Source organism: Aphelocoma coerulescens, chromosome 2, assembly GCF_041296385.1.
Source record: "Aphelocoma coerulescens isolate FSJ_1873_10779 chromosome 2, UR_Acoe_1.0, whole genome shotgun sequence".
NCBI classification, from domain to species: Eukaryota; Metazoa; Chordata; class Aves; order Passeriformes; family Corvidae; genus Aphelocoma; species Aphelocoma coerulescens.
Genome location: NC_091015.1, coordinates 24,297,949 through 24,313,968, shown reverse-complemented (window position 1 = coordinate 24,313,968; position 16,020 = coordinate 24,297,949). Strand labels below are relative to the sequence as shown.

The window sequence follows — 16,020 nt, the reverse complement described above, 5'->3', positions numbered from 1 at the left end:
GAACACACACAGCTATCTTATCTAAAAGAGCTCCTAAATTAGGCACCACAAAGCAAACGTTTTCACTCCAGAAGAGCCAGTGAGTTGCAGATCTACATTAAAGGGCCTGACTTTCAGAACCTGGTAGGTGATGCTGAAAGCAGATGGAAGATGCAAACTTCCTTGGGTTGTCAAGCATTAGGGTACAGGATATGCTGACTCCTTGCACATCTCTGGCATTAAAACACACATGTCAAAAGCCTGAAAACCCCATCATGCTGCCCAGTGAAGACAAAACTGTACACCTGGGCAAAGGGAATGCCTCCTGTGAAGGAGTGGACAGCAACAGTCCTCGGTCCTGCACGTAGCTGCACTCAGATCTCCATTCCAAGATAGAGCAAGAGATGTGGCCTCTGCCTGACAACCTGGCACAGCCTCCTGCACCTCTGCTGGTGCTGGGGCTGCAGCTGACACTTCCTCCATCCTTGGAACCATTGAAAATCTTTTGAGAAATCCCAGGCTGTAAAGAGATTGGGGTGCTGTGCTTCTGTCAGAGGTTCTGCTACAAAAAACCACTACCCTAACCTCTGATTTCTGACAGTAGCCCATAGCAAATTCCTCACAAGAAAAAAGGAAGAGTAGAAAAAAACCTGCGTGATGCACCAATTAGTCCCACTAACTGACCTACACACAGTCCTCCCAGAGCTCTCAAACCAGCCTAGGGATGAACAAGCCTCTGCTTTCAAGCTCCCTCCACCTGAATTCTATCTCACTGAATTCTATCTCCAGCACCTTCAAGCTGGGTTTTTAGAGGCTGTCAGTTTACATAAAATAGCACTGTTGCTGTTCCAGAGAAGAGAGAGCCATGAAGGTCTGTGAGGGAGGGGTGGAGGATCAGCCCCAGAATCAGCAGCAATACACAAGCAGGTAAAGCTGCTCTTCTCAATACCTTGGGGACTGTGGCTCTAAATGTATAAGTCTCCCTCTAATGAGAAGATAAAAAGCGATTCAGCATAAGGGCCTTAGTTTTTATTGGCAAATGAAAAGGGTTTTTTCTGCTGAACAGAGAATAATCACGGGTTTTTTTCTCCACAAGTGAGATCCCTTGTGTGCCATCCAGCAGCTTCCAAGCAGCACCCTCAGGACTGCAGCACCCTGCCAGGCAGGAGGATGCAGCTCAGAGGGACCATGTCTGGTACAAGGATATATTGAATCTTTTAGGCCTGGGTTTGGACTGCATATATATCTACACTGCCTCCAAGTTTTAAATTTAGCTGTCTATGCAGCCTTACACAGAACACAATTAACCCATTTAAAAGTAGCCTCTTAAACATAATGAGATATTTCAAGGTATTTCAGAAGGTATTCATTCCATCTGTTTCTCACTTTAAAAGGAAATAAATATCTTTTGTAATGCCAAACCAGGCAGAAATATTTTCTCCTTCTGTTCAGAGTCAAGGTTTTAGGACTGCTTTTGACAACATAAGTGTTCTTTTTTTATATTTTCTGTTCTTTTTATTTCTCTTTGGATTGTTAGTACTTTAAAAACTTTTTAATATTTTGAACCAATTAAAGCTATGGAAAATACTTTTTTGCAAGCCAGATATAATAAAGTACCATTTTTGTATGAAAAATACATGCAAAAAAAAAAGACAGTAATGAAACCTCCATAGAGAGCAGGAGAAGAAGCAAAGCATGAGCTTTGGCTGATGGGATGTCTCTATCATTTTGCAGCAGGTGGGCTGCTGTCTTCAGCCCTCTCCTGGCAATCTCCCCACCTCAGTGGCAGCAGAAACTGCACAGACACATTCTTTGTTTTTTTTTTTTTTTTTTATGTAACTTAAATGAACAATTGATAACCCAGTAATTTACCGCAGAGATTCTGTATGAGTGTGCAGTGAATGAAGATGGTGAGAAACACACTGCTGTTTTCCTCAAAGCTTTTTTATCTTTGCCAAAATGAAAGAGGTGGGAATGAGATGTACTTCTAAGAACAACCTCAGCCATGCTTTCCTTTTTTTTGCTGTCCATTCAGATCCAGAAGTGAGAAGTGAATGGACATGGAACAAAGCCCACATAGAGAACCAAAAACTGATTTTTTTGTTATGACCATCTGTACAATTACATATGACATCATCTTCTAGCATCAATAATGAATATATCATACCACTAAAGTCTGAACAGCAACACAGTCTGTATTTGATTAGGGCACAAATTAAGGCCCTGGACACAGTCAGGAATAGCAGGAATAAGTATATCTATTTATGTTTTTTTGGTTTAATGGAGACATAACCTCAAATAAAAAAGTAAAAAGAGATATGAGAAATCTATGTAAATTTGCAGTATCTGCATTTTTCTTTTGTTTCTCTTTAATGTGAGCAAATTACTCAAACTTCTGTTCAAGACACTCATGTCTTCTAGGAAAGTGAGATACAAATTAAATACCTGTCAAGCAAAGAATTTATTTAGACCAGTATAGTCACTAAAACACAGGAAAAACTCACCACAGTGTTACTAAGGTACGTGAAGGTCTGAGAGCTGCTGACTCTGGACAATCCCTATGGCATGATTCAGCTGAAAGGCACATTCATTTGTTCTTCACATAGTTTCAGAAGTAAAGAATTTCAAAAGTCATTAAAGGCCTGAATCTTAAAATAAATATGTTCTTCATTTCTTCTTTCAATACCACTGCCAACATTATCTTGCTGGGAGCAGGCAATATATCACAGGTTAGTTTAGCAACTCCACACAGTGGCAGAGAGATATAATTGACCTAGACATTTCGTCCTCAGCGAGAACTGTATCCCCAGCAAAAATCAGCAGCAGTCAGAATTTGGAAGATAAACATCAAAGAGATATGAGAAATAAACCATGGGCCTGAACTTAAATAATTAACCTACATGTAGTCTATCACAGGTTTTAATAGATCCACTGTAGAATTATGGTCATTCCAAGCCCTCCTGGCTCCAAACAGACAAAGCTGGTGTCTGCTACTCATATCTCTGTAGCTTTACAACTGAAGATAACAATAGCCCTCTGAACAATGGGCCAAACTTTATGTATAAAATGGAAGAAATTAAAATACAGATGGCAGAGTCCAGAGGACCATGGCAGGTGGAAGAAGAGCAATGGGATATACATGGAACGGACTAGAGAAAATAATTTCTTCAGCCAGAACATGTACAACATGCATGGTCTCAAAATAACAAGAAGCCAGGTGTGCTTTCAGCTCACTCTGAACTAGAAGAGAACCTGGAAGGGATATGAGGCATCACCACAGCTTCCTCTTTAGCTTTTCTGCCAGAAATTGTCTGGAGAAAACATTAGGTAAGGGAACTACACTCTTGAATAGCAGAAAACTGGAGCTATTGCAGGATGTAACAGCAGAATTCCAATACCATAGAGGAACTGAAATGAAAAATGGCTTCACTTCAGTAGTTCAGGTTCAATTCCTGTCTTTAGGGGAACTGAGGTTCCCAAATTCCCCCTAAACACTCTCACAGAAGAGCAGACTTGGAAAAAAATTTCTCTGCTTCTTTCTCTCCCCCTGCTGTCTTCTGATTTGCCGTGCCTCATGTAGACTGTCCATTGAGCATCCCTGCTCCCAGAGGAGATCAAGATCCATCTCATTTGCCATTATGGCTGACTGCTGTTAGTGAAAACACATTTAGCACAATAGCAAGGCCCCTGCTGAAATTTACATTACAGCTCAAGAGCAGAGGTTTTGCACGACTACACACGTTTCTGTGTGGAGAACTATGCGGAACTGGAGAACTTTCTACCCTTGCAAAAATTTTGGTTTAGAAGTGTCTGATCTGGAAAAGTCCTGCTTTAGAGTTGTAAGGTTTTGTTTGACTTGTGGTGCTTCTCAGCCCAAAACTTATGGACAAGTTATTGTGTGTTGCTTACTGCACACTGGGATTTGAGTTTTTTGAGAATATTCATTGCTTTGTCAAAATGGGAAAAGAAAGTTTTTTTCTCACTATGTCTACCCTTCATCTTCCTCCTACATGCTTTCCTGTGTTTATATTTGAATTTGTGTCAAATTACAAATTCTGCATCAGAGAAAATCTGTTAGAGAAAAATAATTGTTAAAATTGAAGCTGTCAGCACTTGTCCAAACCAGCCTGTGTATCTCTATATGAGCATTTTGTTAAAAAGTTATTGCTTATCACGTTTGTGGCCCAAAACATACATCTGAGAGGCAAAGACATTTTGCAAAGCATTATCTACAACTCAACTGGTAATCATTTAAATAAAGGTTTTATAGAAAAGATACAGCTGTAAAGTTCTTCAAAGCAGCCCTTGGGAACATAAGCTGCATTGCAGTTTTCCCCTCAATTTCACAAACTGCCATACATTTAGTTTATAATAAATGCTTTAACTCATTTAAAATGGAGGCATTTGGCTCCCAGTGATGCTTTGTAATGCTGTTTTAATAAGAGTGAGTGCAGTTAGGACATGGACCAGTGTAACTACATAATCCTGAATGGCAGGCTGTATGTGCAAGAATTTTCTCTCTTATTAATTTCACACTTTCTCATCTCATATTCCTGCCTTGGCCCTGTTTAATCTTATAGCAGTAGTGAAATGCTATCTGAACAACTGTGGTGATGATTAAATTAATTTAAAACCATTTATGACCAAGCTATGATCTGCAGCATCTCTTTTTTCTTCCTCCCTACCTTCTAACTCATGTGCTGGGTGGGTTTTTTTCTTTTTCTGACCACTTACACCTCTTCTCACATCCTGTCCATCCATCATGATGCCCAGCATACCAGTTCACTTATCCTGACATACAGTTCAATTTAAAGCCTTCTTGGGACAGCTGGATTCTCTGTGGCTGACAGTTTTGATTGGATAGCTACACTCTGATGAATGAGTAGCAACATATAGGACACAAATACTCTTCAGCAAATTCAGTGGCAGTGTGGCTCTCCTCTGTAAGCAAAATATATATCTACCTTTCATTTTCCTTCTCTACATCTCTTGTATATAAATAACTTCATAGCCATAACAGATAATCTAGAAAATCTAGTAATATAGGGGGGGAAAATGGTGAAACATTATGAAAAGACAAAAAAATCCATTTAATAGCACACCTATGAAAGATGGGGAGTGTCTGTGATGCAGAGGAAGTGGATTAATGTTTTTACCTTATATCCATCAAGTCTGAATTTCCAAAATATGTTGAAGTCTATATATTCTGATCCCTAAACTCTTTTTCCTTCTCTTAGGGCTTGCTTGTGGCTACCATATTCTGCTTCTTCAATGGTGAGGTAAGTACATGGAATGCAGAAAATGAGCAGAACTTGAAAAACAGTCATTCTGCTGTTCATTAATGCAGATGTGAAGCATGTCACACTACAAACTTTGAAGCTACACAAAGTCACTTTTACTCTCTACACACAAGCAGTGGTGTGCATTTCTGACAGCTCTGTGCAGAGTGTGACTGGAATATCTCTGAGCAGATAAATCAGGTGTGTTGCCATTACAAAGCAGATGGCACTTAACGAGGTACAGGCATGACACTCTCCCCCTACAACCTGCAAGCTTGAGATGGAAGTCTAAGTAAAGGAGAGAAATGCTTTACTCCCCTTCCTGCCCCAGAACAGCAGGAACGACCACAATACTCCATAAGAAGCAGAGGGGACATTCAGGGATCTGTTTGGAGAATGCTGTGCTGAGCTCAGGCCAGAGCCATGGCAAATCCATCCCTGGTAGCATTGTCAGAGGTGGAATAGTGCAGTTACTTGCACCCCTTTGAGGATTACCACTGGCCTTTTTACAGTCAATGTTTCTTATCTAGTAATTGAGAAATAAAAACCTTTGAGGCAGAGATCTCTCCCATTCTCTTACATCTGGATCATATATATGTATATACACGTACAGCAGGTTTTAGATCCACTTTACTTTTTTGGGGTTTTTTTCCAAAAAGTAGCACGTTAAAATATGTCAAGAACCATTTAAATTCCTACAGCAAGCCGTTTTCCAGAGATGGTTGGCAGAAAAAAGCTTTTTCAACACATCAAGAGCATTCAACTGTAGCAAAATAAAACACCATATATCTTAGCAAAGCTGAGAAATCCATTAAGAAGTTCATTTTCAATCCAGAGCAGGTGAATTAGATACAGAACAAACTTGGTGATGCCAACGCTCAGCATTTCAACCTAGAGAGATATTTGTGGTCCTGTTTATCCCTGTATATCATTAGAAAACAGAAAATTCCATACAATGATGTGACCACACTGATGTTTTGATAGAGACTGAAAGCAAGTTATCTTATTGATAAGGTGTTACTGGCTCATTTGATAACATTCAGGATAGCAGAGAGTGTTAAATTCTGCCACCACTTGTCAACATCTCTGTACATTTGCCTCTGGCTGGCTCCCTGTGTAAATGTACAGAGAAACTCAAGAATAAAAAGATGAGAGGCATCCCACCACAGTTCTGTAGCATGGCTCCTCAGGAGACATGAAAGAGAATGGCAAAATGTGAGCAGCTAATGATATCAGAACCTAACATGAAATGAGAGCTGTAAAGATCATGCTACAGAAGTTCACAGTTTCATGCATCCAACTAAACGAAGCTGAAGACATGAACAGATCTTTTCCTAACACAATTCTGTCCCCGGTATCTGCAGGCTACTATCACCTTTCTCCATCTGTCTCACTGTCATCACTCTGACACAGCTGAATATCCATGCCCTGGAAACAAAGAAAAACTTCTGGTACTCCCTAGTATGGGGGACCTGCTGTGAAGAAAGTAGAGACCAGTCAGGCAGTTTCTGAAGCATCCTCTCCCTGTAAGAATGGCTGCATTGCTGTGTGCAAGCAGTACTCCAGTGTCTCCTCACTGGCCTCCAAACAATGTGTTACCCCAGAATCCTGGTCTTGAACATTGCCTTCTTCATTCTCCCCAGTGTCACCTTCCATTGTTTTCAGATTAGATTTTGCAAAACAAATTCCCTTAATATTTTATAGCTTTAGTGCAAAAGGTTAATTCTCCAGCTCTAATGAGAACACCTGGATTTATGTCTAGATTAAAGGTTGTAGCAATGTTAAAAATTAGGAAAGGTCACAATAAAATGCACTGAAAGCATTAAGTATCTTAAAGGCTATTAGTTTCTTAATTTCGTCAACTAGCTCTAATTCCAAAGTACTTTTGGCAATGCTACAGTGTCAGAAGAGCATATCTATCCTTACAACCCCAGGAATACAATTCTCAAGTTATGCACTACTGAATATATCTGAAGCATCTGCTTGCCAATATGTATAATTGATGATTCCTTGGTGGAGAGGCTGATCAGAAGCATGGATCAATGTCAGGCAGTAAGAACAAATGACTGTGAGGATGCAGGTTTCTCGGACAGGTTGAGAGTGATTTTGTTGGTGCTTGGGTACTTTTCACCATTACACCCCTTTTCAAAATTATTGCATCTGCTTCAGATTTACAGACTGTCAGTGGCAGGAGTGCTGAAAAACCATCTCATTATTTTCTTCTATTTTATATACGGAATTTTATATACGGAAGCTTTTTTTAGAGCTTCCCGTTAAGGTGAACAGTGTCAATGATGACACCTCTCTAATACAGAATCAAGACATTTTGGTGCTACTTGCAATAGCACGTTACCCATAAACATCCAGCAAAGTTTATGCACTAGAGTAGCTGGGCTGAGCTGAGCTAGGCCAGGAGAGGATGAAAGGATTATGACCCCTTCTTCCCCTTTATTTCTGCAGTTACACAATCTGTAGATATATAAGGCACAAAACCTATAGAAGAGCAACAACGGACTAAGGGTAAACTTGTATTGGGGCCTTCCAAAGGGAGCACTAGTCTGAGTTTGACCAACAAAACTGAGCTGAGATAACTTCCCCCGGTCCTGGTGTGTGCAGAAGAACACAGAGCAAAGACACAGTCTGGTCTTCAGTTGTGATATAAGATTGTTTCCAAGCTGCTGCCTACATCTGCTGCAATAGAGGCCAGAATTTTCTCATGAGAAAATTCATTGTGGAGCAAGGAGATTAATTTTACTACTGCAGAAGCTTGGCTAATCTGAGATTTTTTTCCTACTGGAATATTTAACTTCAAGACTGAAATACATGAAACTTAGCCAGGGCAAACAATGCTAATCTCAGGAGCACTTGACTGTGCTTTATAGAGCATTCATAACTGCAGCCTCACTAACCTCACTTTAGTACCATGAGCCCATATATAGAAAGAAATCTAAAAATAATAAGAAGAAGCTGTACCAATGTCTGCATTCATGGGGAAGAACACATAAACAATGGGGTGTTTTTTCTACTTTTAAAATGACAAGTCTTCTTGTACATACTCATATAAAATCTTGGTGTCCAGCAGTGCTGTAGTTTCTCTGTCCAACAGCAATAGTGTAGTACAGATGATACAAGGCCTCTGCAATAATCTGCTCACCAGACCACATTTTCAGGCCTGGGATTGCTTCTAGACTGAAAGGCTGGACAACAGAATGGAAAGTCTATTTGGGGAAAAAAACAGCCATGTATCTTATGTGCCAATGAGGCGTGAATGGCTAACAGTGAACAAAAAAACCTTTAAAGTCTTGAAGAGCAGAGTAAATAAACTTGGGCTCTTCATTGCTTCAGTCTTTGCTTTTTTTACCTGCCATCACAGTGGAAAACATGGCAGGCATCGCTCTGCACCTCCTGGTCCCCAGGCACCTCCTCAGTCATTAATGTGTCGTGGCTGTGCATGTGACTTTCAGTAATGCTGCTTACATATTTAAAATCCATGCCTAAATGGTTTTAGTTGGCACTGAGCTATGATCATCTGAGATTCTTGGAATCACGGAAGAAAACTAGATCAGCGAGTTTTTCTCAAATGCAGCAACTTGTACAATCCATTATCCATTTGTAGCCAGATCCTTGTACAGACAAGCAGTTCAGCAGAGAACAAAAACAAAGATGCTTTGACCTTGTGTTCTCACTGCTCTGTGGAGCCTTTTAGACCTGTATAATGGCACTTCTAATCATGGGCTGAACTGGAAGGGATGTGTCTGTTGTCTACCCATCATACATACAATGTAAGCGCCACTCCCTCTGAAGAAGAAAATGATAAGCTCCTCATGACAGACTCTGTAAGACTCAGGGACATTGTTCTTCCCTCTCCAGTTAACCATCTATCATCTCCAGATCTGTGGTTGCCCTGGTGGACTGTCAGACTCCAGTTCAGCTGAGAGCAGTTGGGGAGCTTGTCAGGAGCTTCTCACCTGCGCAGCAGCTCTTCTCCCCATGCAAGAGTGATCAAAGCCTTGGGGTCTGTGTAGGGGGTAGGGGAAGGAGAGGGCTAGGAGAGGAACAGGACTCTAAGAGCAGGCTCTTGCTGCCTTCACTAAAGATGCTGACATGAATCCAGATGGATGACGTGCTGTGAAATGCGAACATGGTCAGCTTGGGGCAGAGGTGAAGACCAGGGGTGTGCAATGGCTGGTGACCATGGTGTGGTGGGGGAGAGGTGGCTGCAGGCAGGCAGAGCCCCTGTGCACAGCCCAGGTTTCTCCATTGTCCTCACTGTGTCTGCCCTAGATGCCACCACCCCAGTGAGATATGGGGAAAGTCACTGTCCTAGTACTTCTGAAGATTTCTTCTTCCAGTCCCTCCCCATAGCTTCTGGGGTGACTAAGCTACAATATTCATACTGTAACATCAAAAGGCAATTTTAGAGTGACTAAAATCTTTACAAAGTTTAACTGGTGTAATATTTCTGTATCAAGTGCTGCCACTGCATTAGTCTTTGACCCAGTAACTCTTTCTCACTAATAAACTTGGGATAGTGTGATAAAACATCCCTGCATGCAGCAATTTCACTTTAATTCTCAATATGGGCATCGTAAACCTTGCTCATAGCCCAAGTACTTGAAGTTCCATTGTGACTGTATGCCTTTCCTGTGCTCAATATCTAATTAGCCTGTGCACAGTCATTTGTTTTCTTTTCCTCATGTGTTAGGACAAGGTGAATAGCAATACATTCTCCAAATAACAAACAGTGCCCACCTCAGCAGGAGGTTTCCTGAAACCTGTGGACAGAAACTTGCGGACTCCTGTGATCACGGTGCCTCACATGCACCTGCCTTCCTCTGGAGGAGAGGGTCATTTACATCAGATTATTCTGTCAAACTGCTCCTATTCCCACTTTGTGTTGCTCAGAATCACTGATCCAAACAAAAAGAGCCTGGATTTGCCCAATTCCTGCTCATGTCACAGTGCTATCAAGAGCTGCCATGCATGGAAATGCAGCTGGAGAAGTGGTTCTTATTCCCTGGCAAGACTCAACAGTTTAAATCATTTCCTAGTGCCATGTATAACATCACTCTTAATGTGAATGTAGAATAAAATGTCTTATTCCTAGCAGATGAATGTTCAAAGGTTGGAATCCTCTGCCATGCAGAGGGCTATGACCAATGTTACATTTTGTGAGCACGGAACCTGTTTTTAAATTACCAGAACAAAATCCCTATTTAGATATCCTAATCCTCTAACTCTTTCTACATTAGTCCTGGCAAGCTCTTGAAGTGTATTTACCCTTTACCCTTCATGGCAAAGGCTCATTACTCAAGGCTGAGCTTCTTCAGATATCAAAATGCATCGGGTATTTCAGGGACAAGAATCCAGCTGCAGCATCAGGTGGGTTTTAGTCCCCATTCTCCTCTCCTCTTCCACCATAGCATCATGCTGTGTCCCTGTGCAGCAATCTCTTTCACATTTAGCTAACCTATAGGCAACTGCCCTAGTGTAGGCAGGGAGGAAGTTTAGACTGAGAGCTGAACTGCTTCTGGAACAGACAGGAGGAGAGAGGCTGACTGGATGTCAGATTCTGATGGAATTAGACCTGGATATTTCCCTTCCCTTCCCTTCCCTTCCCTTCCCTTCCCTTCCCTTCCCTTCCCTTCCCTTCCCTTCCCTTCCCTTCCCTTCCCTTCCCTTCCCTTCCCTTCCCTTCCCTTCCCTTCCCTTCCCTTCCCTTCCCTTCCCTTCCCTTCCCTTCCCTTCCCTTCCCTTCCCTTCCCTTCCCTTCCCTTCCCTTCCCTTCCCTTCCCTTCCCTTCCCTTCCCTTCCCTTCCCTTCCCTTCCCTTCCCTTCCCTGTCACAAGGGTGTATGTACATCATGTCTCACCCTAGCTGTGTGTTTCTCTAACAGGTACAAGGAGCTTTGAAGAGGCAATGGGCACAGTACAAAACGCAGTGGGGCCAAAGGCGCCGAGAGCACTGTTCCACTCGATCTACCTCCTACACCGCCACGTCAATCACAGAGGTCCCTGTTTACCTGTACCCCCATGACACCAACAATGAACAGTTAAATGGAAGATATGCAGAGGACTCTGAACTCGTTGCATTAAAATCTGGAGAGACATCTGCTTAGCTCAGCACCAGCCATTGCAAACACATCGTTTCATGTTCTGCTTGTGAAAAAATTGGGGAGAAGGGTGGGAGTGTGGAAATCCAAGATGTTGTGTCAGAGTGCAGGCCCAGTTGGAAGGACACAACCTGCTTGAACCACATCAACCTCTGACAGCAACGATGTAGAGGGAGTGTGATGCAGACCTGGAGTAGCATTTCTTCCTGAGCACTGCAACAGAGAGTGAACAGAGACCTGCTCACCAGGCTGTGTAATCTCTGTATCTCATGTGTGAAGTGACCATCTGACATCTGTAACAACCCCAGGTAGCCAAGAGCAAATAGGAAAGAAAGAACCAGTATGTGGCAATTGGAAACTTTCGGCACTTTTTGCTTTTGGTACTTTTCCTTAACACTAGATTTTAAACCATCAACTTTCACAAAGTGTAACTGACTTGGAGTCCTTTATTTTTCCCTTTTAATGAGCTTGATGACTGCTTAAAAGATTTCACACATTGCAAGACAGATCAAACATATGAACAGCAGAAAGTCATTCCAAAATATTGAAATCTTGATGCTTTCCAAAGAATGCCACAAAATATTACCATCCCCAAAGGATACCCCAAATTAATATCAAAATATTACCCATTAGCAGGTGCATAAAGCAAACCAAGGTGAAATAGCCATTGCATGCCAAGATCTCAAATACCCTCAGAAAAACAGATCAACCCTTCGGGCTTAATGACACAAGTCCTGAAGGCATCTCAAAAGAGATTTCATTTAACAATACTGGTAGTTCAAGAATATTTATTTAGTAGGAAAAATTGTCACCCTACTACTCTGCCCAGAAACTCATAATTAAATCACAGTTCTCTCACCCTGAATAAACTGTGGTATTTGTTTGGAAACTATGGTTTTATTTAATAGACATTCTGAGATGAATGCTAGATGAAAGCTTCTCTCTGTTACAAAATTGTGGCAGTAAATGTTTCCATGAAAGAAATCAGAAACTAATGTCTTAGCACAGGAAGAACCTACTTTTAGAATCTGGTTGCTCTCCTGAGTTCCTAATCATTAGATATTCCTCCAAAAACCTTTATAAGCTATTTCAGTTTATACTGAAATTAGCAGACGAATCCCTGTTAATTTGGATAAGCACTGAACAACTCTCTTCAGTGTTCAGGAATGAGTTATACAATACAGTTCAGTGTAGACTTCAAAAACATGAGGCCATTTCCTCCACAGTGAATTGAAACCATTTTTTAAAATTGTGTCCAGACAGGCTGATTTTCCTTCCCTGACATAACCAGACCCTAAGCTTTACTCTCAATCTGTAGATTTTAAATGGAGATATAATGTACATGTCTACCTACATTAGTCACCATCTCACTGGAAAAGTCCCTTCCAGGAATGAGTTCATGACGAATAGCTGTAAACCCAGCACTATGAGAAAGGACCAGATTCCCACTATCCATACATGAGTCAATGCCTTGCAGGGAAGCGAGCTGCTCTGTGTTCACCACCAGCACACACACCAGCTGTGCACCACAACACGTGTCCCCAGGGCGAGGAGGGAGCTGCTGGCTCTGCCACCATGGAACAAAAGAGGAGCTGGGGAACAAGAAGGAATTGTCTGCTGGCGGTGCAGATCATCACATGGTCAATCCAGCGGAACACTTACAAGAAAATACCATCATATGTGTTTGTTCAAGCCACATACCTATTTTTCAGACTTCAAGGAATACAAAGACAGTTATTTTTTCAAACAACAGTATTTCTCATATTGCTATTTCTACTTTCACCTGTGAACAATAGGAAATGCAGGAGTCAGTTGCTAAAGACAATAAAGTGGCTCTGCTATGAGTCTGCATTATTCTGAATAGCTTTGGGGCACACTGCACTTCCCAGGAGTGCTGCAGAAGGCATTCCTGGTTTCTAAAGGCACAGATGAGCTGATCGTAAAAGAAGTGTGCATAATATAGAGAGTTTAATAATGAACATGATGGTTTTAATAATGTACATGTTTACAACATGTAAGTGCAAGTTGTTTCACAGTCAGTTATGTTCATGTGGATGTACAAAATGGAAATGCTTTGCCGTTATATTGATTGTTTTCTTCCTTCGCTAATGATATTTTCTTGCTCTGTTTAGTAGAGTACTCTGAAAAGTCAAATTCAGGATCTGAGGTTTAGGATATTGTTTGCAGCTTCAGTGTGTTTGTGTCAGTCTTTATGGAAGCTTTGGTTTCAGTCAAGGGATGATGATTTGCAGCCACAAAAAATTTGGTCTAACATACATACTGAGTTTAGGGCTGTCATCACACTTGGGTTTTGTAGGAAAGGTTGAGTTTTAAAGGCACTTACTGAGTAATTTCTAATCAAAATAATTTCCCATGGGAAATGCTATTTTTCTTCATCTTAAGATGGTTTGAAATGTCATCATTGCACACATAAGGTACATTTCATTCTCTATTTTATAAATATCACCTTACACTAGTGACAGCAATATTGGGAATGCTGCTACAACCTCAATAATTTTAATTATGAAAGTGGTTTGACTCTAATAGATTTCACAAGAACAGCAGAAACACATAATTAATGTATCAGTGTATCAAAAAGTAGGGAGGAAGATGACACTTGAAGCAGTGGATTCGAGGTGTATTTTAAGAGGAAACCAACCTTCCATTTATCACATCTGCAGTATCTGTTTCCTCTCAAACACAACACCCAACACATGAAAACCCAGTTTAGTGAGTATTTGCTCTGGCAGAAGGTTTTGTGTCGTTGCTCTGAGCAACCAAATCTATCAGGAAGATAGATTTAGATGGATGCTGGTTGTTATTCTTTACGAGGTACAGAAACACAGCACAAATTAAAATAACTTTTGTGGCATGGGATGTTGAAAGTAAGACTTTATTTTTATTTTATTTACTTAATAAATATATTTTATCTGAAATAAAACAGCAACAAAAGCAGAACAGACAATTTTATCTGTATTAAAATTCTTAGCAATTATGCTACCTTAATTAAAACGCTACAGAGTGCTCATGTAGCAAAATAACTGCTTTGCAATAAGAACAATTCTGCAAATGTGATGAATTTCTGTTCTCTTCTCCCATCCTTTGCCAGCCTCAATAAACAAAATATGAGCAGACATCCAAAGATGGAAATCTGAAACACTAAAAAGGTACCTATATTTCCACTGCTTGGAATCTTAAAAGTTTGGTGTGTCTTTGTGAAGCTAAATACTGCTTAAAAATATGAGGATTTGTAACCTAAAAGTCATTTGCACTGAAACAGTAGTTGATCCCAAGCCAGTGAGATTCTGCAGTGTGAACATGCCCTCTCTGCCCCCTACAGAACTTCTCACGTACTTCCATATGGATTCCAAATCTGTATTTAAGAACTCCTTTATTGAGCATTCAGAGAATAATTGAGAAAATAAATTAATTCTCAGCATCACAAATACAGATCACGATGTTGCCCTCATCCTAATAAAGGCCAGCTGTTTTAACCAGCTGTTTTAACCAGTGAAATTAAGTGCTGAGCAGGCTCCCATTGCTGACCATGTCATAGTGCTGCAGGGAAAGGAAGCATTGTAGTAAAATGACTAACCAAGATGTGCTGTTGTGAGTCTCAGGAAACACAAATTGGCACAGTCAGTACTGGGGATGATTTAGGCCTGGCTCACCTGCCTTGGCTTAGGGACCATTTAGATGACCTGTTGAATTCCTGTCGAAATTTATTTTCTAGGATTTCACAGCAGCAAAGATGGGCGCTGTGCTCTGCTGGGGCAGGAAGGTACTTATATGCCATGTAACATTTTCTTCATAATCCAACTTCAGAACCTCACAAGCCTCTCTTTAAAAGAAACAATTATCTTCAGCCAATTTTTAAAGGACATCAGCACTGATTTTAAGAACCTGGTCCTTTTTCTCTCACTGCAAGCAAAAGCAACTCTGAGCAGTGAGCACACTACAGGAAGTTAAAACGTGCAACGTGCAATGTGTGCTGATGTGTGACAACATGCCCCCCATTCCCAAATGCTGGTGATGTTGGTTTGCATAATATGGTCAAATAGATACAGCTCCTTCCCTCATATGCTTTGCATTTTTCTCCCCCTCAGTATCACCACCATAAGAAGTGTATATTTCCCAAACTGTGCATTCTACACATTTTCAGGAGAAACATTTTTTTCTTTACAGTTTGCAACTTATGTTGACTTGCTCTTGGCCCAAGATGTATTCACTGAAACCAGACTGGAAAATGTGCATTTGTTCCAAACCAGATTATAGAATTTAGGTGCTTGGCCCACACGTTTTTTAAAACTACCCACTGGAATTACAGAAATGGTAGGTGCTGATTTAAAGCTAAGTTAAGAACAAAATTCTGAGCACACAAACCAAGTATCTTTAGAAGCAGAGTAACATTACCTTTCTACTTTTGACAGAATACAATCCTGTTATGAAAAAAAATTAAAAATAAAAAAAAATAGAAAAAATCTAAAAAGATCTTGAGAAGTTGAAATTTATACAAAAGGCACCAAAACCCAACCATCTGGAAAGCCTAGACGGCATACATGCATATGAATATATGTACAGTGAATTATTATGAGAGCTGTGTTCAGGTAGAAAGTGACCTATCATTCCAAAATGCACAAAATCTAAGTC

At 40.7% G+C, this 16,020-nt stretch overlaps 1 protein-coding gene across 1 annotated transcript in view; it reads left to right on the top strand.

The window, feature by feature from the left end:
• Nucleotides 1–14,748, top strand: part of CALCR (calcitonin receptor) — a 157,684-nt gene extending 142,936 nt beyond the window's left edge. Inside the window, exons 12-13 of the mRNA XM_069006840.1 lie at nucleotides 5,217–5,258; nucleotides 11,155–14,748. Coding sequence (XP_068862941.1) covers nucleotides 5,217–5,258; nucleotides 11,155–11,376 — 264 coding nt within the window. The 3' untranslated portion in view covers nucleotides 11,377–14,748. The remainder of the gene's footprint in view (nucleotides 1–5,216; nucleotides 5,259–11,154) is intronic.
• The last annotated feature ends 1,272 nt before the right edge of the window (nucleotides 14,749–16,020 follow it).